Below are 25,959 nucleotides of genomic sequence, written 5' to 3' on the forward strand. Positions count from 1 at the left end.
TGTTGGTCTGACGCAATCAAAATGTAAAATAAAATAAAACAGTGTTGCATGCACACGAAAGCTTATACCAAGAACAAACTTAGCTGGTCTCTAAGGTGCTACTGGACAATTTTTTTACATGTTTCGTAAAGAAATAGTCCATCATAATATTGATAGGTGCAGCTAAGCATGTTATGTGCAGCGGAAGCAAAGTGCTAGGCACAACGGCAGGGGAGTAAGTTAATTGAATTCAATGTGATCTGCTCCCAGATTAGTGTATGGGGAACATCAGGCCTGGGGCCCAGGTGTGATCTTCTAGTCTTCCCCAACTATGCCCCTCACTGGCCCTGCATTGCAACCTCCTTGAGTGCTCTTGCTTGGCTAGAATGTCTCCTTCAACCATGAAAATGCCTCTTGCTTTTCTAGGTGGAGGCAGTGGTGGAGCTTCATGCTCCAGCACTGGGGGGGGGGGGGGCGGAGAGCAGGCGGGGGCGGGGCTGCCGCGTGTCCTGGGGGCGGGGTGCATCACCCACAGGGGTGTGGTGCACATCCTGGGGGCAGGGCGCATTTCAACTTCCGGCGAGCCGCGGCCATTGGAAAGAAGGGCGAGATAGCCCTGCGGGAATCTCAAGCGGCGCAGGGTTTGTAGAGGTTCCACAAAGGCTCCTCGGAACCTCAAGGGGATTACCGTGAGGGACATGGCACCTGGCAGCACCCTTGCATGCTCTCCTGTCCCTTGAATGAGGGACGCAGGTGGCGCTGTGGGTTAAACCACAGAGCCTGGGACTTGCCAATCAGAAGGTTGGCGGTTCAAATCCCCACAACGGGGTGAGCTCCCATTGCTCGGTCCCTGCTCCTGCCAACCTAGCAGTTCGAAAGCACCTCAAAGTGCAAGTAGATAAATAGGTACCACTCCAGCGGGAAGGTAAATGGCGTTTCTGTGCACTGCTCTGGTTTGCCAGAAGTGGCTAGTGATGTTGGTCACATGACCCGGAAGCTGTACGCCGGCTCCCTCGGCCAATAAAGCAAGATGACCGTCACAACCCCAGAGTTGGCCACGACTGGACCTAATGGTCAGGGGTCCCTTTACCTATTGAATAGCGGCGAAAATTTAAAAGATTCGGACAGCTGATGGGCGAAAAAAGGGCGTTCGTCCCAGCAGCAGTGAGAAAAGATGGTGCATGAAACAATGTTGCAGGAATGAAAGCAAAAGAGAACAACCCTACGGAGTGAGTGTTGAATTAAAAATCCTCAGTTACTTTGTTTAACGTTTTGAGGTAAAACTAACTTTGTGACAATTTCTATTTTACTTGGAGTTAAAGGGGAATTTTTTTCTGTCCTGGGGAAGACCCTGCACGTTGGTTGGGAGAAAATTAATACACTGCGCTCCAACCATTGGAAGAAAGGTATTCTGCTGACAACAGCTTAAAATAAATACTGCTTAACCTTACAAGGGGGACCGGGTGGCGCTGTGCGTTACACCACAGAGCCTAGAACTTGTCAATCAGAAGGTCGGCGGTTCGAATACCTGTGACGGGGTGAGCTCCTGTTGCTCAGTCCCAGCTCCTGCCAACCTAGCAGTTCGAAAGCACCTCAAAGTGGAAGTAGATAAATAGGTACCGCTCTGGCAGGAAGGTAAACAGCATTTCCATGCGCTGCTCTGGTTCTCCAGAAGCGTCTTAGTCATGCTGGCCACATGACCCGGAAGCTGTACACCGGCTCCCTCGGCCAATAAAGCGAGATGAGCGCCGCAACTCCAGAGTCGGTCACGACAGGACCTGATGGTCAGGGGTCCCTTTACCTTTTACTAACCTTGCAAGAACCCAAAACGTTAAATTTACAGAACCGAGTTCCGTTCAGGCACCTCTCGGAGAACAAGGGAGGTGTTAATGGTTAATGGCACCTCTTTTTCTAGAAAAATAGCACTGAGTAGACTGATCCACCGGGGAGGGGGTGTAAGTTGGGGTTTCGTTTTTGTATATTTTTCCCTTTTTTGTAATTGTTGTTCTATATTAGAAATCAATAAAGCTACATTTATATGAAAAGGGGAGGGAAGTTGCAAGTTGGCAAGGTTTGTATGCTTGCTGCAAGCGCAGGTTTTGTCATGTTGCGCACGTAGATTTTTTTCCTTATTATTATTATAATTAGCTTTTCATGCTACTGTGCTTCATTCCCACCCACCCCCACACTCTTTCCCTTTCTGCCTTAAGGATGATAGGTTGAGATGCTAGCATTTAACTGAGTTAAAGAGGATTCCAGGCTAAGCTACCCCTCCACTGCATCCAGGCAGGATCTAAATTGCTAAGCAGATCTCAGCAGAGCCTTTTGACAGGCTGTTTAGCAGGCTGTGTGAAGTGGATAATTTTAAGGCGCATTACAGATTTGTTTGGGGTTCATGGCCCTCTGGCACTCCACTCCTCTCAGCTAACAAGTTTGATCCTTCTTGTTCTCGGTTAATTTGCATAAGAAATTTGTTTCTGAATGATTCTATCAGATTAAAGTATTTCTGCATGACAACACAAGGAAAAGGGGGCAGGAGCGGGGTGAGAGAACTGTTGTGTTGTGTTGCTTATTTCCAGTAGAAGGATTTTTGAGAGCAAAGTCAGAATGTAGTGAATGTGTGTACTTAAGATGATGTCTCTAGAACCGCAACTTCCATTATGTGTCAATGTTCCTATAGAGAGGGACATGGGTGGCACTGTGGGTTAAACCACAGAGCCTAGGGCTTGCTGATCAGAAGGTCGGCAGTTCGAATCCCCGCAATGGGGTGAGCTCCCATTCCTCGGTCTCAACGCCTGCCAACCTAGCAGTTCGAAAGTACGAAGTGCAAGTAGATAAATAGGTACCACTCCAGCGGGAAGGTAAATGGTGTTTCCGTGCACTGCTCTGGTTCACCAGAAGTGGCTTAGTCATGCGCCGCAACCCCAGAGTCGTCCACGACTGGACCTAATGGTCAGGGTCCCTTTACCCTTTACCTCCTATAGAGAAATTTAAGCGTCATTTCTGCAGAACCCTCTCCCTGCATCTACTGGGTTCTCCTTTGCACATTTCACCACAACTGGGTAGGGGGGATATTACGGTAGCTATTGTAGGAATTTCTGGCCCATTCTTCCCAGGGCGGGTTAAAACAATATTAAAACCAGTTAACAGGATTAAATACAGTTACAACAGTTTACAATTAAAAGAACAGGGTGGGTCCTAAAAAAAAAAACAGGATAAAGAGGTGTGAAAGAATACCAGACATGCCTCTGTGAGGTCACTTGGGGTCTGCTAAAGGGAAGGATGTGTGTGGTGCTGTCATCTTGGACTTGCCAATCAGAAGGTCAGTGGTTTGAATCCGCACAATAGTGTGAGCTCCCATTGCTCTATCCCAGCTCCTGCCAACCTAGCAGTTCAAAAGCACTCCAGTGCAAGTAGGTAAATAGGTACCGCTGTGGCAGGAAGGTCAACGGCATTTCTGTACACTCTGGCTTCCATCACAGTGTCCCGTTGTGCCAAAAGTGGTTTAGTCATGCTGGCCACATGACCCGGAAAGCTGTCTGTGGACAATTTCCAGCTCTCTTGGCCTGAAAGCGAGATGAGCGCCGCAACCCCCTAGTCGCCTTTGACTGGACTTTAACCGTCCAAGGGTCCTTTACCTCACCACATGCCAATCTTCCAAGGGTGTCAGAATTATCAAGAGGGCCACATCTGCCTGTCTTAACACCTAAGATGTCCAAAGGGAAAGAGGCAGTATTTCCCTATATCCGGGGCCTAAGTTGCTTTAAAGGATTTAAATGCTAAGGTGAGCTTCTTGAATTGGACCCGGAAAGAAACTGGCAACTACTGCTGCTATTTTAAATCAGGGTTCATATGAAATCTAAACTCTACCAGTAATCTGGCTGGTGCATTTGGGGCAATTTGAATTTTCCCAAGTCATGAGAACTCACGGACGCCCAGTGAAGCTGAATGCTAGAATGTTCAGGACAGATAAAAGATATACTTCTTCAGAGAGAGCATAGTTAAACTGTAGGTGGCCACCCATTTGGATGGTTGTAAAAGAGGATTAGACAAAGTATCAGATGACAAACCTGCCAGTGGCTACTAACTATGGTGGCTATGCACTGCCTCCGCTCCTGAATGTCACCTGATGGGAATCACAAGCGGGGAGAGTGCTGTTGCACTCAGGTCCTGATTTGGGGCTTCTAATTGAGGCCTCTAGTTGGGAACTAGACCAAATGGGCTGTTCTTATGGTCTTAACTTCAAGGGCAGCCCCACGTAGAGTGCGTTGCAGTAGTCCAGTCTGGAAGCCGTCAGAGCATGGAATGCAATATGCAAGCATACACGCTTCTTTTTACTGTTTGTGTTTACAAGAGGTGCTGGGTGTCCGTTGTGACAATAGGATGCTGGATTTGCCTGATTCGACAGGAGTCTTCTTAGGAGAGAATGGTGAGGGTTCTCCTTCTGTTTCTACAAATACAGTGGTACCTCGGGTTAAGTACTTAATTCGTTCCAGAGGTCCGTTCTTAAGCTGAAGCACCACTTTAGCTAATGGGGCCTCCTGCTGCCGCCGCGCCGCCGGAGCACAATTTCTGTTCTCATCCTGAAGCAAAGTTCTTAATCCAAGGTACTATTTCTGAGTTAGCAGAGCCTATAACCTGAAGCGTGTGTAACCCGAGGTACCACTGTAGTTGTTATCTGCATAAGAAGACGTCACATCAGGTTACCACCCTCCCATGACATCATAATGGAACGAAATAGGCATGGGTACAAAAAGAAAGTAAAAGCCTGTCATTGTCCCCACACACACACTGCCCCCAGGCCAGTAAATCGGCCTCTCTCTTTTTCATTGTCTTTTTTTAAAAAAATATTTTTTTATTCAATTTTTTAAACACATACAAAAAAGACAAGCACAACACATAATAAAGACAAACTAAAACAAAAACAAACATGTATAATTTCACAATCTTATTTTCGTATACCTTCTTTCATCCGACTTCCCCATACCTCCCTTTCACTGCATCCTTATTTTACAATTTTTTAGCAACCCGTCAATCCATTTATCCATTTAATTCCCTTTCATTAAGTTTTCCTTAATTTATTAGTTACAGCTGTAATTCTCTACTTCTTACCCCTTGACATCTAACCCTCCTCAATTTTACAACAATTTTTGAGATACATTTTAAATTTCTTCCAGTCTTCTTCCACTGTCTTTTTCCCCTGGTCGCGGATTCTGCCGGTCATCTCTGCCAGTCCCATAAAGTCAATCACCTTTGTCTGCCATTCTTCCAGAGTAGGTAGTTCTTGCATCTTCCAATACTTTGCCAGAAGAATTCTTGCTGCTGTGGTAGCATACATAAAAAAAGTTCTGTCCTTCTTTGGCACCAATTGGCCAACCATGCCCAGGAGAAAAGCCTCAGGTTTCTTAGGAAAGGTCCACTTAAGGACTTTCTTAATTTCATTATAGATCATTTCCCAGAAGGCTTTGATCCTCGGGCAGGTCCACCAAAGGTGATAAAAGGTACCTTCCGTCTCATTACATTTCCAACATTTGTTATTGGGCAAATGATAGATTTTTGCAAGCTTGACTGGGGTCATGTACCACCTGTAGATCATTTTCATTATGTTTTCTTTTAAGGCATTACATGCCGTAAATTTAACACCAGTGGTCCATAACTGTTCCCAGTCGGCAAACATAATGTCATGACCAATGTCTTGTGCCCATTTAATCATAGCTGATTTCACCGTTTCATCCTGTGTATTCCATTTTAACAGCAGATTATACATTCTTGACAGATTCTTAGTATTGGGTTCTAACAGTTCTGTTTCTAACTTTGACCTCTCCTTCTGAAATCCTATTTTCCTGTCTTGTTTGAATGTCTCGTTTATCTGATGGTAATGTAACCAATCTCTAACTTTGGACTTTAATTTCTCATAACTCTGAAGTTTAACCCTTTCGCCTTCATATTCTAGAATTTCACAATATTTTGGCCATTTAGATTCCATATTAAGTTTTTTAACCCCCTTAGCTTCCATTGGTGACAGCCACCTGGGAGTTTTACTTTCCAACAGATCCTTATATCTAATCCAGACATTGTATAATGCTTTTCTGACAATATGTTTTTTGAAACCCTTATCTCTCTTTTTCATTTTCGACCTCCTTCCCCCATTCTTTGCTTTCCTTCCTTCATTCCCCTCTCCCAGGTCAATACCATTGTTCTTGGAGTTTAAATTAGCTAATTAAAATCAGGTGTTTCATTTATGGATAACTGCCGTGCGTCATTTTTACAGGGCAACGTCACGATTTCCACCTGTGTTGCTTGTGGTGTGCTTTCAATGTACAGAATACCTCCGGGTAGCTAAAAAAACACATTTTTAAAAAATGCTGGAACAGCAACTCCTGGAAGAATGTGAAGGAAAGAAGCCTCTTCTGAACATGATTTAATGCTTACCAGGGATTGTAAAATGAAATGCTCCAGCTGTTCATGTTTAATAGGGACAGTCTTTGTTTTCAGATCCACGTCTCCATTAAATCGCTGTCTCCATTTTTGTTTTTTGGAGGAGGGCTGGGATTTTCTTGCTTCAAATTGCTGCGGTTGCTGCTACTCAAGGCTCCTCTCCCTCTCCAGCAGCTCTAGAACTGCCTTCCTCAGTCAATGCCCTCCAAATGTTGCTGGACTACAACTCCCATCAGCCCCAGCCAGGATTTCAGGCAGGAGTCTCCCTAGAGGGAGATGCCTGGGATTGACCTTATGCTTGAAAGGCAGACACATGCCACTAAGCTATGGTGGTTAGAGAACATTTCTCCAAACTTTTGTCTGAAGTCCCTCCCTCCATTGAACCTTGCTGCAGCCACATTTAACACAGGGGCAGGTGCTTCAGACAGTGGTTTGCCAAACTGCTCTTTGAAGTGCCTTTCCCCCTGTTAAATTTTTCTGCAGCTGCATTTAATAGAGGTTGCCTCTTACCCCCACCCCTTTTAAACAGCTCACCTGGACTGTTTGCTGCCCTTGCTCCTTCCTTCCTTCCTTCCTTCCTTCCTTCCTTCCTTCCTTCCTTGCCTGCTTGCCATTCCGTCATCACACTGAAAATGGTGTGGCCACCTGCTGCCAGCCACATGAACTTCAGCATGACGACAGCATGACATTTTTATGTATATAGGAAGATAGTCAAAAAGACAGCCCTTGCAGAGCCATTGCTAATCAATGTAGACCATACTGTGCTTGATAAACTAATAGTGTATCAAGCAGCTTCCTATTTGGGGGTGGGGGGCTGTAGCTTAGTGTCAGAGCATTCAGAAGGCCCTGGGTTCAGTCCTGGCATCTCCAGCTAGGACTGGGGAAAACTCCTTGCCAGAAACCCTGGAGAGCTGCTACAACTCAGTGTAGGCAGTAATGCGCTAGATACACTAATGGTCTGACCCCAATAAAAGGCAGCTTTCTGTGTAGCATTCCATATGTGCAAGATTCTGCCCTATATTGCAGTGATTTGCTCCTAGAAGGAATGATGCATGGGGGGGTGAGCTGTTTTTGATACCTGTCTTTGGTCTCTTGAGAAGGGTTAACCAGAAAAATCAGAGCAGCCTAAAAGTATTCTGGTTGTGTATCTGACTAAGAATGGGAGTTGAAGATTTTGCTCCATACATAGCTGATTTGAAGTTGGAAAGGCATCTTCTTCCTGGGACATGCTGGCCCCTGAAATCATGTGGTTCACTTCCATGAGCCTTCAGCAGGCAAATGTCTGAGGTTTTTGCAAGGGGCACTTGTTTGTGGCCTGTGTTGTTGGAATTGTGGATATGGGCACTGTTGGATCTTTATTTCAGGCTATGGCTCAGGCCCTTTGTGGTGTTGTGATTCTGTATCTAAGAAGCAATAGGGTCCCAGGCTGCTTGCCCATTCTTGTTCTTAGCTCTGACTCCCAGGTGCAGCCCTCTGTGACCCTGGTTCATGTCAGACTGCTTCCTCTGGCTCAACCCTGACAGCCACGTAATTAAGTCTGTAGCTGAAGTGAGATTTGAAACCAGCACTCTTTCAGCCTCTTCAGATTGCAACCAGAATGGCCGTGCTGCACAAACTTAAAATCAGATGCTTGGATTTGCCGCTGAATTCCATTTGCCACTGACAGTATTTCAGCATTGGGTCAAGGCTTCACCCATCATTTGGTGACTTTGTACGCATACAAATACATAGTCCCCTAATAGGGCCAGGATCCCCAGGTGTTTGAAGAACCTCTATGCACATTCATGTGTAGCATGCAAGGCCCGTTCTCATTACAGCTGAACAGGTGACCAGGGGTGTGTGGCTGATGTGTACATTGGCACTTGTGGTGGGACTTTGTACTGTGACTCCACAAGTCCCGTATCTGTTGGATGAGCTCCTGAGAAATGAGCTATCAATGGCTACTAGCTACTAGCCTGCACTGTCAGGGGCAGAATGCCTCTGTATACCAATTGCTGAGAATCACAAATGGAAGGTTGTCCGACCTCTCAGAGACATCTAGTTGGCCACTGTGAGAACAGGTTGCTTTGGCTTGATCCAGCAGGGATGTTCTTAAGTTCTTAAGAACTTCTTGGAGCATGGTGGCCCAGGAGATGACCTCCTAGTGTTACAAGAGAGGGAGAAAAACCTACTCACTTTCTCCATGCCATGAATTTTATAAACTTCTAGCATGTCTCCACTTTCTAGTGTGTTGCCTTTTCTCTAAACCCCAAAGTCCCAAATTCTGCAACCTTTCTTCATAGAGGAGTTGCTCCACTCCCATTCTTACATTCTTAAAAAGTGAAAGGTAGACATGCTAATGAATACAATTAGATGAAGGCAGCTGAAACTCCTGTTAACTCCGTTCTGAAGCTTTATAAAAGCCCTGGAGTGATAAGGTAATCAATGCTGTTAGAGTGTGGGTGTGAGTGAGCAAGGGATGCTCACATCAACAACCTTTCCCATATATATTGCTTGATTTATTAAATAAAGAAACCTAAGCTATTTACGGTATGTGTGTATGTATATGTATTATGTATGTATATGCAGGTATTTGTATTTGAGCTTGACCAACTTTTGTGACGGGTTAGCAAGACTCCATCCCCATCAAGTGGTGAAACACAGATTGAGAAATTTCATGAATTTGGTCTGTCCTACGGGTAGATATGCTACTGGCAATGAAAAGGGGGGAGGGGAGGACGATGGCACTTTAAAGACCATTATGGCAAAAACGTCCGTGGGCCACAGTCCGTTTTGCCAGATGCATGAAGGCTTTTTCTTCTAACTCTTAATTTAAGAAGCACCCTGTTGGATCAGATCAAAGGCCCAACTAGTCCAGTGTTTTCTTATTGCAGTGACCAATACATGATGGTCCAAGCAAGGGGGAGGTCAGTGGTCTAAGCATTCCAGGCAGAAAGGAAGACAAGGCAAGGATCAGCACCTTGGAGAGGGACCTGGGTGGTGGTTTCAGGACTCACAATAAAGAACCCCTGACAGATGGCCAACCAACCTGTGTTTCAAAAAACCTCCAGTGAGGGAGAGCCCGCCACCTTCCGAGGGAGTCCTTTCCACTGTCAAACAGCTCTCATCAGAAAGTTCTTCCTCATCTTTAGCCAAAATCTCCTTGTAACTTGAATCCATTGCTTTGGGTCCTACCCTCTGGAGCAGCAAAATACAAGCTTGCTCCATCTTCCATGTGACAACCCTTCAGATATTTGAAGGTGCCTATATCACCTCTCAGTCTTCTCTTCTCCAGGCTACACATACCCAACTCCCTCAACCTGTTCTTCGTAAGGTTTGGTTACCAGACCCTTGATCATCTCAGTCTCCCTCCTCTGCACATGCTCCAGTTTGTCAATATCCTTCTTAAACTGTGGTGCTCAGAACTGGACACAGTACTCCAGGTAGGGTCAGACTAAGGCAGAGTAGAGTGGAACTATTACTTCCTTAGATCTGGTCACTATACTTCTGATGATCCAGCCTAGAATTGTGTTAGCCTTTGACTAATGTTAAGCTTGTGGTCTACTAGGACTCCTATATCCTTTTCACATGCACTACTGGCAAGCCAGGTGTCTCCCACCTTACATCTGTGCATCTGATTATTCCTGCCTAGGGGGGTAGAACCTTAACATTTGTCCCTATTAGAATTCATTTTTTTCGTTTGGACCCAGTCCTCCAATCTGTTAACGGTCATCTAGAATCCCAATTCTGTCTTCTGCAGTATAAGCTACCCCTCCCAGCTTGGTGTCATCTGCAAATTTGATGAGCATCCTCCCAATTCATTCATCCAAGTCATTTATAAAGAGCCTGGACAACACTGGGCCCAGAAGAGAACCCTGTGGCATGCCACTTGCCACTTTTTTTTCCAGGATGGCAAGGAACCATTGGTGAGCACTCTCTGGATTTGGTCAAATCCACCTAGCAGCCTCATTGTCAAGCCCTTTTGCGCTGTTAAAGTCTGCTGCCTTTTCCTGCAGTTGCTGGCTTCTAAGCACCAGGGTTTTAAGCAATGGGGATGCTTCCTCAAGGCTCTTCTGATCCCCCAATGAGTCTGCTTACCAGTCATTGGAATCTGTTGGCAGAGATGTCTTCTTGGGGCACAAGGAAGAAGATGTGGGCTCAGCTGACTGTGGCACCACGTGGTACGGATCAGAGAACGGCCTCGTCTCCTCCTCAGGGCTTCTGTCATTAGAGGACTCTGCTGTTACAGGAAGGAGAGAAGCCTCCATCCTCATGGATGAATGAACTCAAAACTAGACCATTCCAGCCCATACTCTCCTGCAGTCAGTTTAGCATTTGGCCATCTGGGGACAATCAAGCTGTCTTACAAACTATTAGCTGGCGGATGTTTAAGGAGCATTGTTTGTTTGGCCCTTCACATTTCAGATGCTATTTTAATACATCCTAATAGTACTCTTTTGTATCATGGCATTATGTCCCTTGCTATTATGTTGTCCTTTTTATACCCCAAAGAAATCTCTGGCCCGTGGAGAAGCCGACATTTAATAATAAAGAAGAATTTAAAAAACAACAACAACCACATCCCGGCACTTTCCGTTCTTGAGGCTGCGTATCTTTAATAAGCATTTCACTGCTGGTGCTGCAAGTTAATCGCTGCAAGATGCAGGTGGTCACCGGCCAATTGCAGGTTGCAGTTTCCATTCCAGTATCGTGGGAGAATGCTTTCGTGGGAATCTGCCGCACACGGCCTTGTGGCAAACAGCCACACTTCGAAAGCGATGTGACGAGGGCCCCCACAATCGTGTTTCCTTCTGTCTACAAGCTAAGCAGCTGGGAATGTTGTGGTGCCTTGAAAGGCTAAATGTTTCTGCCTGAGATGCAAATGCAGCTCCGATGGAGAGACGGACCAGCTCGTGCCAGCTCATGATTTTATTATGATTCCACTGCTTTAAGCATGTGTAACTGAATCTGGCACACATTTATACCTTGTAACGGCCTTGGCTCCCACCCAAAAGCAGACCTCAGAGGCATTTACGTGTAAGTAAAGAAGCAAACTTTTAATATAGCAGTCTCACGGCACTGGCTGAGCGGCTAGGAAAAAAACACAGATTCTATTCTGGGTGATTTTACAAGGGAGTAAGCAACAGGAAATCCAAGTCCAAGAGCAAAAGCCAAGGTTCAAGAGTCCAAGATTAGCTGCAAGAGTTCCCAGGCTGTATGACAGCTAGGATGTCGTTCCAACAAGGTACCCCACCTCCCTTGCATTTTACTGAGTTAGATAGCTCAATGGTCTGACTCTGTAGAAAGCTGCTTCCTTATTTTCCTATTCTAATAGTTTTTCATTCAGAATCATGTGGACTGGAACCTTACTTTACATTTAACAGAAGAGACCACAGCTCAGTGGTAGAGCACCTGGTGCCAGGTTGAACACCTGGCATCTCCAGGTATTGCTGGGGGGAAAGAACCATGTCCAAGACCAGGCTTCCTCAAACTCAGCCCTCCAGATGTTTTGAAACTACAATTCCCATCATCCCTGACCACTGGTCCTGCTAGCTAGGGATCATGGCAGTTGTAGGCCAAAAACACCTAGAGGGCCAAGTTTGAGGAAGCCTGTCCAAGACCCTAGAGAACCACTGCCAGCCAGTGTAGCCAACACTGGGCTAGATAGACCAGTGGTCTACTCAGTAGAAGGCAGCTCCCTCTGTTCTACCTATGATGCTGGAAACAGACAATGAGGGGTGGCAATCAACTTTGTATGAACATAGGAAAAGCCCTGCTGGGTCATCACAAAGTTGAAGAGTTGGAGGAATTGAACATGCCATCAGTTCAGCCAGTGGAGTGGTTCTGCTTCCCTTCTGCCTCATTTTCTGAATGAAGTAGGAATTATGAGGACAGGAATTTGATCACTAACACTGCATTAAAGACTAGTTAGAAGGGAGGGAGGATAGTTTCTCATTGGAACTAAGTAAGGAGTTAAAAGCAAGGGAAGGCAACTTGTGACTCTTGTTGGACTCCAACTTCCATCAGACCCAGCCAATGTAGCCAATAGTCAGGCATGATGGGAGTTGTAGTCCAGCAATATCTGGAGGCCCACAGATTCCCCATCTCTACCTTCATCTGTGGGAACACTTGCAATTTCCTGCAACTCTTTTGAAATCCAAACTTGCTGCCATTTGCTTCACTGTCCTCTCAGTGTTCAATCATCCTCTCTCCCTCCACTCATCAAACTGGATTTGGACTGAATACCACAGGTAAAGGTAAAGGTAAAGTAACCCTTGACCATTAGGTCCAGTCGTGGCTGACTCTGGGGTTGCAGGGCTCATCTCGCTTTATTGGCCGAGGGAGCTGGCGTACAGCTTCCGGGTCATGTGGCCAGCATGACTAAGCCGCTTCTGGTGAACCAGAGCAGCGCACAAAAACGCCGTTTACCTTCCCACTGGAGCAGTACGTATTTATCTACTTGCACTTTGACGTGCTTTCGAACTGCTAGGTTGGCAGGAGCAGGGACCGAACAATGGGAGCTCACCCCGTCGCAGGGATTCGAACCGCCGACCTTCTGATCGGCAAATCCTAGGCTTTGTGGTTTAACCCACAGTGCCACCCGCGTCCCGAATACCACAGAGAGGAAGTCAAACTCTCTTATGACTTGTTGCTATAAACATAGAGGGTGTTGTATGGAACTGGGAGTGTGCAGAGGAGGGCAACCAAGATGTTGAAGGGCCTGGAGACCCAAGTCTTTTCAGGAATGGTTGAGGGAGTTGGATGTGTTTAGCCTGGAGAAAAGATGATTGAGAGTTGATCTGAGAACCACCTTCAAATATCTGAAGGGCTGTCCCGTGGAAGATGGAGCAAGCTAGCTTGTTTTCTGTTTCTCCAGAGGGTAGAACCAATGGAGTCTAGTGACAGAAAAGGAGATTCCAGCTACACATTAGGAAAAACTTTCTGACAGTAGGTGCTGTTCCAGAGTGGAATGGTCTCCCTTGGAAGGGTGGACCCTCTTTTAATGGACTCCGCAATTCTAGGAGCTCCCAGCAGAGGTTGGTGTATTAGGGCAAAGGAGGCTCTGCTTCACCAATCTCAATATGGGTTTAGCCTGTCACCCTCCTCCTCCTCCTCCCTAGTCTCCAATTGGCCCTCCTCAAACTCAGAGAGGGGAGGGGGAAACAGAACTAGAATTAGTTGTCCCTGTCTGCCATTGGCTGCAGTTCCTCCTGCCATTGGCTCTGGCCCCGCCTACATTTTGGCCTCCCTGCTTTCCCGGGGGTCCTAGCAGGCACCAGTTTTCACCAATCAGAGATTCCTTACCAATGCAGAATCCAGTAGAAAGATCAAATCGTGGTGCTTTCTATTCCTGCCCCCGCCCCCAAGAGACCAAACAGGGGCAACTCCTGGTTGCTTACATCCCATTATGCTCCTTCCTTTTTATGATATTCTTGTGTGGCTTCTCTCCTCCTCTGAGAGGTGAAGATGTAATTGATCTGACTGCGTTGGGCACGTGGATTCCTTCGCAGCCGTTTCCATGGCAACCGTGGCTATGTTCTCCCTCGTGGGACCTGCTAACACTTCAGACGTTGCAGGTGGTTTGGAAATAAACACCAACACCACCCCTTCCCCTTTCTCCACCCCCCTCCCCAACCCTCACAAGTGCTTCTGAGGTGTGTTGGGATGTGGAGCAAAAATGGCAACTTAACTCACCTATAAATCTTCCATTTCCTTGCCAGGCACTGCCAAGGCTGGGACTGTTTCCAGGCATCCCTGTGCAGTAAACTTTCCTCCTCTGTGCTGCTGTTGCATTCCTCAGTTTCTCATTTGTTCTGATTCCTGTTGGAAGGAAAACCTTAAAGTATAGGAGCCCAGGAAGCTGCCTTGATATTATGTTGAGCCTTTGCTCCGTCCAGCTCAGTTTTGTTTGCTGGGCTTTTCACCCAGTTCTGCTATTGCCTTACATTCGTACCTAGCGGTAAGTCAAATACCCGTTCAGAAATGGCTCCTGCTCCTTTTCCTGTTCAGTTTTACTAGTTCAAAACAAGATGTATACATTCAGGTATTCATATGTTAATCCACAGAACACTTCCAAGACTGCTCTGGCGTTTGGGGTTAGTGATGTCACAGGTTCTAGCCAGTGGGTGCCTTCCACAGCCACTTTTCCCCTGTCCAAATGGAACCATCCCAAAACCTTGCAGAAATGGTTTCACAGCGCTCTCCTTGGAACAAAAAAGCAGGTGTATTACCTCAGACCCAGGAAGACTTTTGAGCTGTCTCTCAGGACTTTCCCAAAGTCTCACATCTTTTGCCTGACTTGCACCCTCCTTAAGTATTTTCTGCCTGGCTGGAATGTGTCCTTGGGCTCTGATAATGCACCTTGCTTGCCCAGGTTGGAGGACAGAGAGGGATAGGTAAGTGTTTGTAGAAAAGTAAATTTCACACTTATTGCTCTGGCCAGGCATTTTGCATCTGAAAGGTTGTCCCTTGGGACAAATGGTTGTCCCTTGGGATGAAAAAGGCTCCCTACGCCCTGGTACAGAACTAAGGTGTTTCAGACCCCTTCAAGCATTGTGTCTGTGATCTCAGAGGTTGGATGTCTTCAGCAACTATTGCAGGATGTCTTCTCAACAAGACAAGCATCAGTATTGCATACCTGCCAGCATTTATTCAATGAAAATAGGGGTGTTCTATACTATCATTATTATTCTACCCCACCCATCTGACTGGGTTGCCCCAGCCACTAGGGCAGCTTCCAACTAATAATAATAATAATAATAAACATTAAGCATTAAAAAACTCCCCTACTTTGGGCTGCCTTCCGATGTCTTCTAAAGGTTGTATAGTTACTTATCTCCTTGGCTCGGGGGTCGCATAACTCCGATGAAAACAGGGATGTCCTAAGGAAAAGCGGGACATTCCAGGAACCTGGATGACTTTTGTAAATCTAGGACTGTCCCTGGAAAATAGGAACACTTGGAGGGTCTGGTATTGCGTGGAACGGATTGAAAGGGAAAAAAGAGAAATTTAGGTTTGCACAACTGAAAGCAGATTAAAGCGCTTTTTTGCCCTAGCGCAGCAGATCCGCTAAAAAAAGAGAGAGAAACAGAATTTGTGCATTTAGGAAATTGATGGGGAAATATGGTGAAAAGTGTGGAATGCCCGGATAATTAATGTTAAGATGTGTAAACGTCCTGAAAGCAAACCAGGAGCGATGCTCCTCGACATTTAAGTTCCCTGCAAACAGATCAGAAAGCATGCTGTATGAAGACTGTATTATAATCCAACCTCTGCATAAGCTTTGTGCAAGCAAATCAGAAGGAAGGCTCAATAAAAAGGTCAGCCCTCTCTCCATTCTTAGCGCTATCGAAACCTCTAAGTCAACTCTTCTTTTTCTAAACTACAAAGATCCAGGCACATAGCCTTTCCTTGCAGAGAGCCTCTGTGCTGTCACTCCTTGATCCCGTCCCTACACCTTCCCCAGCTCTGCAATCAAACCGAGCCCCGGGCCACGTCAACAAAAGAGCATCAGCCTAACAGCCAGCCGGCACTAATTGGCTTCTCTCCAGTCAAAGCTACTCTTGAAAGCTTGCTCACTTTGGCTGTCTTCGCGGGGTGCTAGACAGTAGGGGGTCCACAACCAGGGTTAAGTCAATTTTGCCCGGGTCTGTTTCCTTCATTCACTGAGGACCTGCGGAATAAATTCCACACCTCTGCAAAGAAACGTCAGCCCACTTGAAATGTGGAGCGTCTCTCTGTGTGGGAGATTTTTTTTCCTTTATGGAAATTGACATGGGACCTAATTAAATGGCACTGAGTGTGGAAGACAAGCTGATTCCACCCAGTTAACAAAACATGGCTGAGGACTTGAGCCAGATCACAGCAGCAGGGAATTGCTTCGGACAGAAGCATCTCTGGCTGCGTATAAACAACGAAGGCAGCTCGGCATGTTTGTGTGTGTGTCCCTGTGGTCATGCACTGGCATACCATCAAAATATGTAAGGAGAAAGATAACGGATGCCTGGGAAAGTTAGGCCAGATTGCCGGTTGCCATGGATACCGGATGATATTTTCTCAACTGTTTTTGCAAGCAAACGTCGCTGGCGGGTCCACATTCCTGCTTTCAAAGAAAAGAGATGTGAGCAGAAAGCCGAGGCAATGCGAGGAGAATGAACCAGTGGGATAAACATACACGAAGTGACTAGATCTGAACTGTTCGCTTGGTTTATGGGATTTGGGTGTTTTGGTTGCAGAGCCAGAGAGTTCTGGACAAGGAACGCTGCAGAAGGAAAGTGGAAAAGGTGGGAAGTGAGGGAAGTGAGGGAAACAGAAGACCAGAGAAGCTCCAAGAAGATCCCTGTACAGTCATACCCAGGAAGTCAAACGGAATCCATTCCAGAAGTCTGTTCGACTCCTAAAGCATTCGACTTCCAAAGCGTGGCTTCTGATTGGCTGCAGGAGGGTCCTGCAGCCAATCAGAAGCCGCAGAAGTCCTGTCAGACATTCGGCTTCCAAAAGAACGTTAAAAAACCGGAACAGTCACTTCCGGGTTTTGATCGTTCGGGACCCAAAACGTTCGAGAACTAGGCTGTTCGAAAACCAAGGTACGACTGTACTCTTTTCAGCACCTTCTCAAAACATTTTTGTTTAGGCACCCTAAACCAGACATGTAGACTGCTGAGATGTGTTTTGATTTGCTTTTAGCTTACCGTCTGTTTTAAATTTTTTTATATATAAATAGATGTTTTTACCCTTTTAAAAACTGATATTGTTTTGTCATATTTTAAAACTGCTTTGATGAGTTCCCCCCCACACACACAAAATATCAAGCAGTATATAAATTGTATGAAATAAAATCCATTAATAAAATGATTCCCCAGGCTTTTAGATAAGAATCTCTTCCATTCCTACCTGAAAGTGCTGGATTGTCCCACCGAGCCACACAGCCCTTTCCCCAGATGCCTTGGTTTACTGCTGGCTATCTTACTGTATGCAGCATATAGCTGCATCCTCTGTTGACATCCTCTGTTGCTATTCACCTGAGACAAGAGGATGCTACATCCACCTTAGGTCCTCAGCTGTGGAACACTTCGCTCACCTGCCCACCCCCCTACCACTAGGAACATAGGGAGCTGCTGCATACTGAATCCGACAGCTTGTCCATCTAGCTCAGTACTGTCTATACTGGCTGGCAGCAAGTTTTCAAGGTTTAGAACTGGGCTTCCTCCCAGTCCTACCTGAAGATGCCGGGGATTGTAACTGGAGCAATCAGCGTGGACCAACATCTAAATGGGACCAACGACCTGGCTTGGCTTAAGTCAGCTTCCTGTACCCAACCCATAAATAGCTTGGGACAAATGTCTTCCAAAGCAGCTTGGGGAGATGTTCTCCCTCCTCCTTAGTGCTCATAAATAATATAATGTCAGGTAGCAGCTCCGTGGTTTGAATTCAAAGCAGCTGAATGCTTTGGAGATGGTCCTCAAACGCGAGGTTTGCCAGTAACGGGTGCTGCTTAGGGGAAGAGACTTGGCTTAAGATAGGAGTGTTGCTTTGTTTTGTTTTAGTATTTCCTGGGCATGAGTGGCACACTGATACAGGGGCCTGGCATCAGAAGGAATTGACTGGAGCTTTCTGGGACAGTAAGAACAAACAACGTTAAGTTCCAAGAAACAGGGCTGCCGGAGCGTATTTATGGGGGGTGCCAGAGGGGCTAAGACGTGGGTGTGGATTTTTGAGGGGGTTCAAAACACAGCACAGGGCAGCCCAGTGCTTCTCTCCAATGCATCAGAGAAAACAATGCCCATGGGGAGGTGCACTGGGCTGGGATGCCTGCATAGGGGCCGGGCGGGCAGGTGAACAGGTGGCGCAGCGCAGCCCTGCTTGGCTCCAGTGGAGGGGAGTTACTCTGGTGCTGTCGGCAGCAAGGGTTGTGGTGTTACGACCACCTCCTTCACCACCGCCCCCAGCTCCCTGGAAGAAAGACAAGAAATAAATAGCAAATAGATACCCCCATGCATTTATCCAATCTTTTTATGCGCCATCTAGAGCTATCATTCTACAGCCGATCGATTTCCTTGGGCAGGCCCAACTTCCAGCGTGCCAAGGGGGAAATTATCGCAGTTGAAATTGGTCCCCTTTTTTTCTTCTTTCCTGCCCTTCTCCTAACTCAACAATAGCTCCCTATCCCCTCGCTTCCAACTTTAGCATGCACACACTCGGCTCACACTACTTTAGAGGAGGGGTGAGGAAACGATGTCCTTGACATCCTTTGCCTTGCACTCTGCCTAATCTCAGGTGACCCTCGGACAAAACAACGCAGTGCCCAGGCACTTTGAAACAGCGGCCGGGTTCAAAGGCCAAGCTTGACTCATCACGAAACCGTCCTTTTAAGCTGTTCTGTGTGGAGGGAACTCTAGAAGGCATATAATTATGGGAAGGGGGGGAAAGAGGAGGACAGACTGCTGTTTTCAGGCATCTGCAACACTCGGAGCTCAAACAGTAAGTGGAGGCAAGGAGTCCTTGCAAAGGAAAATTGGGGTGGGGAGCCCCAGACAGCAATGCCTCTTAAACTGTTCCCAGATTTATGGCAAAAGATAAGAGGATTTTTCTCTCTCCCTCTGTTCCTTTATTCCTCTCTTCATTGCTCTACCCTGCATGGCTCTCCTCCTGAATTCTGGTTTAATAAGAAGACTGCCTTGGATTAATTCCAGAGTGGCAGCATCACACATATCGGAACAGCTTTCCGTTGCATAAGATACAAGACAGACCACTGGCCCACGTAGCTCACTATTGTCTACACCAGGGTTTCCCAAATTTGGGTCTCCAGCTGATTTCGGACTACAACTCCCATCATCCCTAGCTAGCAGGACCAGTGGTCAGGGATGATGGGGCAGGGGTCTGTCCCAACCCTACCTGGAGATGTCAGGCATTGAACCTTGGACCTTACGCAGGCAGCACAGGTGCTCTGTTCTTGAGCTATAGCCCTTCTGTTAAAAATAAAATAAGATTCTAGTCCTCATGTTTCTGATTGAAGAGCTGATTTGAATAGGAAGTTGCCTTATACTGAGTCAGACCACTGACTCTATACACTGACTCTTGCTGATCTGCAAGAGGGATTCTAGCACGTACGGGAACTTTAGGTCTGCACAATTAAAAGTGAGTCAAAGCACAACAAATCTACTGTTTCTAAACAAAAAACAAAAGGGCTTTATGAAGTTTGGAAATGCATCCGGGAATGCACTGAAAAGTATAGCAAGTGAAGGATTAGCGGGAAGTTGTGCAAACACCCTGCAAGGGAATGAGTGCAAGATGAATGCTGATTGTGGTGTAGCTGTCCCGTAGACAATCAGGAGAAATAGTCAATGAGAGCCAGGCATAGTCTGACCGCTGTGTGAGTTTTGTGCAAGCAAATCAGGCTGAATGCTCAATCCACAGGAAGACACACTCTGGCAGCGTCTCTCCCGGGTTTCAGGCTCAGGGGTCTCTTTCAGCCCTACCCAGAGATGCTATTGGGGACCTTTTGCATGCCAAACAGATACTACCGCCTTTCCCTGGCTCTTCCTCTGACTCTTTGCATCTTTTATTCCTGCAACTTCCCCCATTCACTCATGTGTGTTGATTCTTTTTTAAACACACTACCCAAAACTCCCCACTCCAAAGCGATCTTAATGGGATTATACAGGTCTATTGCACAGAAGTTCCTTTTCATTCAGTGTTTTAAAGACGTGTTGCTTTCACAGTAAGACACTGTGCAGAAGTCAACTTGGAGTCCCCAGCAAGTACGACTGCCTCAGGTTTGCATTTTCGTGCACACACGGTTGCACATGCATGGGTGGAACATCACACAGGGTGTCACATCGATGTGTACACTCACATCAGGGGTCCGAGGCAGTGCGTCGCTCAATCCCTCATGTGCATTTATGATTTCGAGCTATTTATTTCCGTTCGGCAAGATTGAGCAGTGGCAAACTTGTAGGTGGGATGGCAGGGGAGGCAGCCGTTACGAGTGGCTGCTTTATATTCCAAGGATTTTGGGTTGTATCAGAGTAGGCCTACTGGAGTTAATGGAAAGGACAAACTTAGGTGCATTCATTTTAGTGGGTTTTTTCCGAGTAGAACATATTTGGATACAACCCCCCTCCTTCTTCAGTCAAAACATCACTGTGAGTGATGTATTTATCTCTGGGGTGCCTTTCAAACCTGTGACTGCAAATTGCAAAGATACTTTCCAGTTGTTTTTAAACAACAATGACAAAGCAACCTGAGGAGATTGCAACTAAACATTAGGATGTCCTAATTTGGGTGGGGGGAAAAGCAGGCTAGAAATAAATAGAAGAAGAAGAGGAAGAGGAGGAGGAACTTTCTGGTGGTAAGAACTGTTCAGCGAGAGTCAGAGATTCTGTCAGAGATTCTTTAGCTGTGATTCCTGCATTGCAGGAGGTTGGGCTGAATGACCCTTGGGGTCCCTTCCACCTCTCCAATCTATGATCCTGTGAGTTCTTCCCATATCTCCCGCCTGGTAGTTCTCAAAACCACCCACCTGTCTCTTCCAGCCATGAAAGCTGATCGGAAGCGTTTGAAGGGGGAGAAGACCGACCTGGTGAGTCAGATGCAGCAGCTCTACGCCACCCTGGAAAGCCGGGAAGAGCAGCTACGGGACTTCATCAGGAACTACGAGCAGCACAGAAAAGTAAGGATGGATGCCTGGGTGGTGGGGGAGATTTGACATTGGCCAGAGTGTTGGCCGTGGAAAAGGATGCTTGTGTGGAATGGGCCCATCGATGGTCTGAGTCCCAAGCATCAGATAGAATGGCCTGGAGGCTAACATTCAGCTGATGGGCCTGAAGTTTTCCACTCCTGTTTTAGAAGAAGAAGAATTTGGATTTGATATCCCGCCTTTCACTCCCTTTAAGGAGTCTCAAAGGGGCTAACATTCTCCTTTCCCTTCCTCCCCCACAACAAACACTCTGTGAGGTGAGTGGGGCTGAGAGACTTCAAAAAAGTGTGACTAGCCCAAGGTCATCCAGCAGCTGCGTGTGAAGGAGCGGAGACGCGAACCCGGTTCCCCAGATTACGAGACTACCGCTCTTAACCACTACACCACACTGGCTCTTTATTAGGGCAATAAAGAGTGATAATAACCAGTCCTTTGAATTGAGCCCAGAATCAGATAAGCAGCCAGTGCAATTGAAGTCACTGGATGTTCTATGTTATTTTTAGCTCTTTGGCTTGTTCACCTGTATTTCACAGGTGGCTGTCAAATTCTCAGCCAGACCATTAGTCCATTAGCTCAGCGTTGTCTACCCTAACTGGCAGCACCTCTCCAGGGTTTTAGGCAAAAGTTCCATGCATTGAACCTCTTTTGTCCCGTACAGGGGCTTACTTGGGGGGGGGGTGAGTTGGAAAGAGAAAGAAGGAGTATCGGGATTATACCGCATGCTCAGGTGGCAGCTACCACTGCTGGCCAGCGGCATCTCCTTCACCCCATACTGGAATGTCCCTGGCAAGCTGAGCCCACCTCTGCCCACCAACCAGCCACAGGTGCATCCTTTGCCCAGTGCTGGGGCTTGCTTTTTACAAAGAATTTGGGAAGGGAAGAAAGGAGCGGTGGGGATATCTTCAAACACTCCAGCTGCAGGGATATTTGAGATTTCCACATCCTTTAGCTCTCTCATATGAGGCAGCTGAGGAATGGAAGAGCAAGAGGCTTGAATACAGCGAGAAAGGAGGGAGACTGAAAGGGGGAGAAGTGGCTGTTTTAAACAACAGCAGAAGTTTGAGCAACTCAGGGGTGGAGAAACACTGAGAGGGGAGGAAAGTGGTGGTCTCAATCGATGGCAGAAGTTTGAGAGATGGAAAGACACTGAGGGGAAAGTGGCAATTTAAAACAAGGTTTGAGGGGAGAAAATGTATTTAATCAACATCCGAAGTTTGAGTAAAACAGGTGGTGAGATACTGAGGGGGAAGTGGCAATTTAAAACATGGTTTGAGTATAGCGAAAAAGGAGTTGGAGAAAGATCCGATGGTAGCTATTGAGTGCTCATTTTTGTGTCATAACTATCTTTGCTGTTTCTCTGCCTTAAAACTTTAGGAATATCCATCCCTGTTTTATTCAAACCTCTGCCATTGTTTAAAACTGCAATTTTCTTCTCAGTGTCTACCACCCCTGCTTTACTCAGACTTCTGCCATTGTTTTAAACCACCACTTCCCCCCCCCCCGCCCACTTTACAGGAAAACTATCACACAAAGAAAAGTCCTTTCTTCACCTTTTCTTAACCACCCACCAGTCCCTCCTTTATCTTCCTGCCCTCTTTGCCTTCCCTTGTCCCTGCGTTTAGTACCTTGAGAAACAGCCAACGAAAGCAGTTCAAAATGGCAATTTTGTGCAAATACAGTATAAAGAAATAACTCAAAGTAATAAATCATCTGTAAAATATGAAACATTTTTATTTTCATTACGTACTTTTATTTTTATTAGCAACTTTTAAATTAAAAGCTCATCATAAATTCAGTAGAGAAGGGGAAGGGGCAGAGGGAGAAGGGAGGGGTGGGAGAAACATTTTACAATGTGTGAGTACTAATACTAATGCTAATTACTAACTGTAATTACTAATCACAGTTGCTGATGTTATGGCAGGGGTCTCCAATGTGGCAACCAGGCAGAAGTCTGCCTACCAGAACCTCCTGTGGCACCAGAAAATGGAGAATGGAATAAATATCCCCTCAAAAATCCACAATTTATGAGAGACTGGTTGCTCTTCCTGGCTCAGCCTCTTCTACATTGAATGCTCCCTCTTAAAACATGCCCACATTTCATTAGATGCCAGGATTGGACACTCACCTTCACACCCATTCTGGAGAGGCTACAAGAGCTTATCTCTGTGATTGAGCACAATAGATGTACAGTGGTACCTCGGGTTACAGACGCTTCAGGTTACAGACTCCGCTAACCCAGAAATAATACCTCTGGTTAAGAACTTTGCTTCAGGGTGAGAACAGAAATTGCGCAGCGGCAGCGGGAGGCCCCATTAGCTAAAGTGGTGCTTCAGGTTAAGAACAGTTTCAAATTAAGAACGGACCTCCGGAACGAATTAAGTTCTTAACCCGAGGTACCACTGTACTTTTTTTCTCATCCATGGGGCAACTGCTGGGTGTCATGCTTGTATTTTTTGTGGCCCTGCCTCTTTTTTTGTTCTTGTTGATGTGGCTGCCGCTTGCCACACCCCCTCCCGCAGCCATTCCTCAACATGTTGAATGTGCCTGCTGACTCCCCCCCCCCAAGAGGTTGATGAGGATGAGGAGGAGATCAGAGATGGGAGGAGGGTAGGAAAGCAGCTTAACAGCCACCCAGCCTCCCTGCTTCGCGTCCGTATTCTGACTCTCTCCCCAACCGCAGGAAAGCGAAGATGCGGTCAAAGCTCTTGCGAAAGAGAAAGATCTGCTGGAGCGGGAGAAGTGGGAGTTACGCCGGCAAGCCAAAGACGCCACGGACCACGCCAGTGCTCTTCGGTCGCAGCTGGACCTGAAAGACAACCGAATGAAGGAACTGGAAGCTGAGCTAGCCATGGTGAGTGTCCCTGCGCCCGCTGGCCTTCAAGGTCTCTCCAGAGGGCTTTCCCCCCAAACTCCCCATTTCTTGTTCCCAGCCAGACAACGTTGTCACCCTTCCCAGCTCCCATGCTCCATGTGAGAAAGCACACGCTAGCTATTTGTCACACTCGGCATCCACCACGCTGGCAGTTTTCGTCAGGAGACGACACAGATCCATCTACCATCTGGGGAAACCCAGCCAGATGGTTGGGGTATAAATAATAAATTATTATAAATTATTATTACCCTCTGCATAAACTTTGTGCCAGCAAATCAGGGTGAGTGCTCAGTCTGGAGCACTCTTGGTACTCTGTAGGAGCCATCCGCCCTGTCTTCGTTGACCTTCCATTCTGATTTGTTTACAGGGCAGTTATACAACACTGAGCATTCATCTTGTACTCATCCCTGATTCCCTTACGCCAGGCTTCCTCAGCCTCGGCCCTCCAGGTGTTTTTTGGCCTACAACTCCCATGATCCCTAGCTAGCAGGACCAGTGGTCAGGGGTGATGGGAATTGTAGTCTCAAAACATTTGGAGGGCCAAGGTTGAGGAAGCCTGGCTTACACAGTGTTTGAATGTTTTCCTGTTACATACATCCCCTCTGCACTTTCCAATGCATTTTCTAACCATTTCTTTTTTTAAAGTGGCTTTCTTGTGCACGGGTGACAGAGCACTTCAGTCCACTTTAATTGTGCAAGCCTTAAAGTTCCACTCTGTGCTTGAGCACACACCACCGCCCTACAAATACAGATGGTTTGGGGGTGGTGCCCAGTAATATTTTGTGCAAACAGTAACCGGCACCCCAGACACAAGAGAAGTCCGTTGGGAGGGAAGGGTTTATGTGTTAGAGACCTCCAACTAAGGGCTTATCCACACTTAGTTTTTACCCCACTCTTTCCAGGTCTATGCCTAAAAGCTCAATGTCTAAGCATATCATCATCGTTTGCCCTTGAGCTTTCCCTGTGAAAACCTGCTCATTAGCGCTCACTTAGAGCATATGTCAATTCAAGTTTTCCGGGAGCTGTTGTTTGCTCTGATTGAGCTTTAAAGAATGAGATTTCACAGAGAAAGCTCTGGAGAAAAGGGGAGGAAAAGGTTGTTTGGACATGGAGCTTTAAAGTGTTGACCATGCCTGGAAAGAGCAGAGGAACAGTAAGTGTCGATGAGCCCACTCTGCATTCACACAGTGGTTTATTCCATTTCCCCGATGTTTCCCTGTTAATTTATGCATTATATCAGAGCTTTTACATGGCATAAAAGCCACTTTCGGAAAACTAATGGAACATGGCGCATGCTTAGCATTCATTCCTGTGTTATTTAATTCCAGAAATAATCCATTTACAGTTCCCTTAACCCAGAAAATCACAGGAATAAGTGATGCAAGCATATACAGTTTTTTCCTGCCTTTTCATGGAGGCGTTGGAGCAAGGGGGACAGAAAGAGTGAGGGAGAAGCAACAATGCCCAATGACATTTGTTGTTGTGTCACACCACATCCACTGGTGTGAATGAAATGTAGCACAACGTGCCGGTGTATCAGTTCAACAGCCACAGTTTCATATCACAACAGGTACCGCAGTGCAAAAGGAATATTAGAAAACAGAACAGAAGCATTAGAATCACAGTCGGGAAAACTAACGCAGTATTGCCCACACCTGAATGTACTCTCAGCTATGCTCTGAGAAGCCCCACTGAAATGAATGAAACACCTAGGTTAGCGTCAGGGACTTGTTGGACACAGAGGAATGGTGGGAGGAACCAGCTTGGGAACCCCCAAGGGAAGAAGCTCAGAGCCAGGGGATTGGTGGTGGGCAGTGAGAGAAGACTGGGGAGAGGAGGTGTCAGAAGCTGAAGAGGTAACAGGGCTTGGTGAGCAGGGAGAGTTTGTAGCAGAGAGAAGTCCAGGAACGGAAGCTGAAGCTGAAGCAGGTGAGGGAGGCAGGAAGCAGAGATGTATCAGGCTAGTGAAGAGTCACTGGTGTCTCCCCCTCCT

At 46.6% G+C, this 25,959-nt stretch overlaps 1 protein-coding gene across 2 annotated transcripts in view; it reads left to right on the forward strand.

The window, feature by feature from the left end:
- The window catches only part of LOC310850810 (kazrin-like), a 209,725-nt gene that overhangs the window by 175,354 nt on the left and 8,412 nt on the right, over positions 1 to 25,959 (forward strand). For both annotated transcript variants that reach the window (XM_083752782.1, XM_083752781.1), the window contains exons 3-4: positions 20,931 to 21,067; positions 23,775 to 23,945. In XM_083752782.1, coding sequence (XP_083608908.1) covers positions 20,931 to 21,067; positions 23,775 to 23,945 — 308 coding nt within the window. The remainder of the gene's footprint in view (positions 1 to 20,930; positions 21,068 to 23,774; positions 23,946 to 25,959) is intronic.

Source organism: Podarcis gaigeae (genome assembly GCF_964106915.1).
Source record: "Podarcis gaigeae genome assembly, chromosome: 8".
NCBI classification, from domain to species: Eukaryota; Metazoa; Chordata; class Lepidosauria; order Squamata; family Lacertidae; genus Podarcis; species Podarcis gaigeae.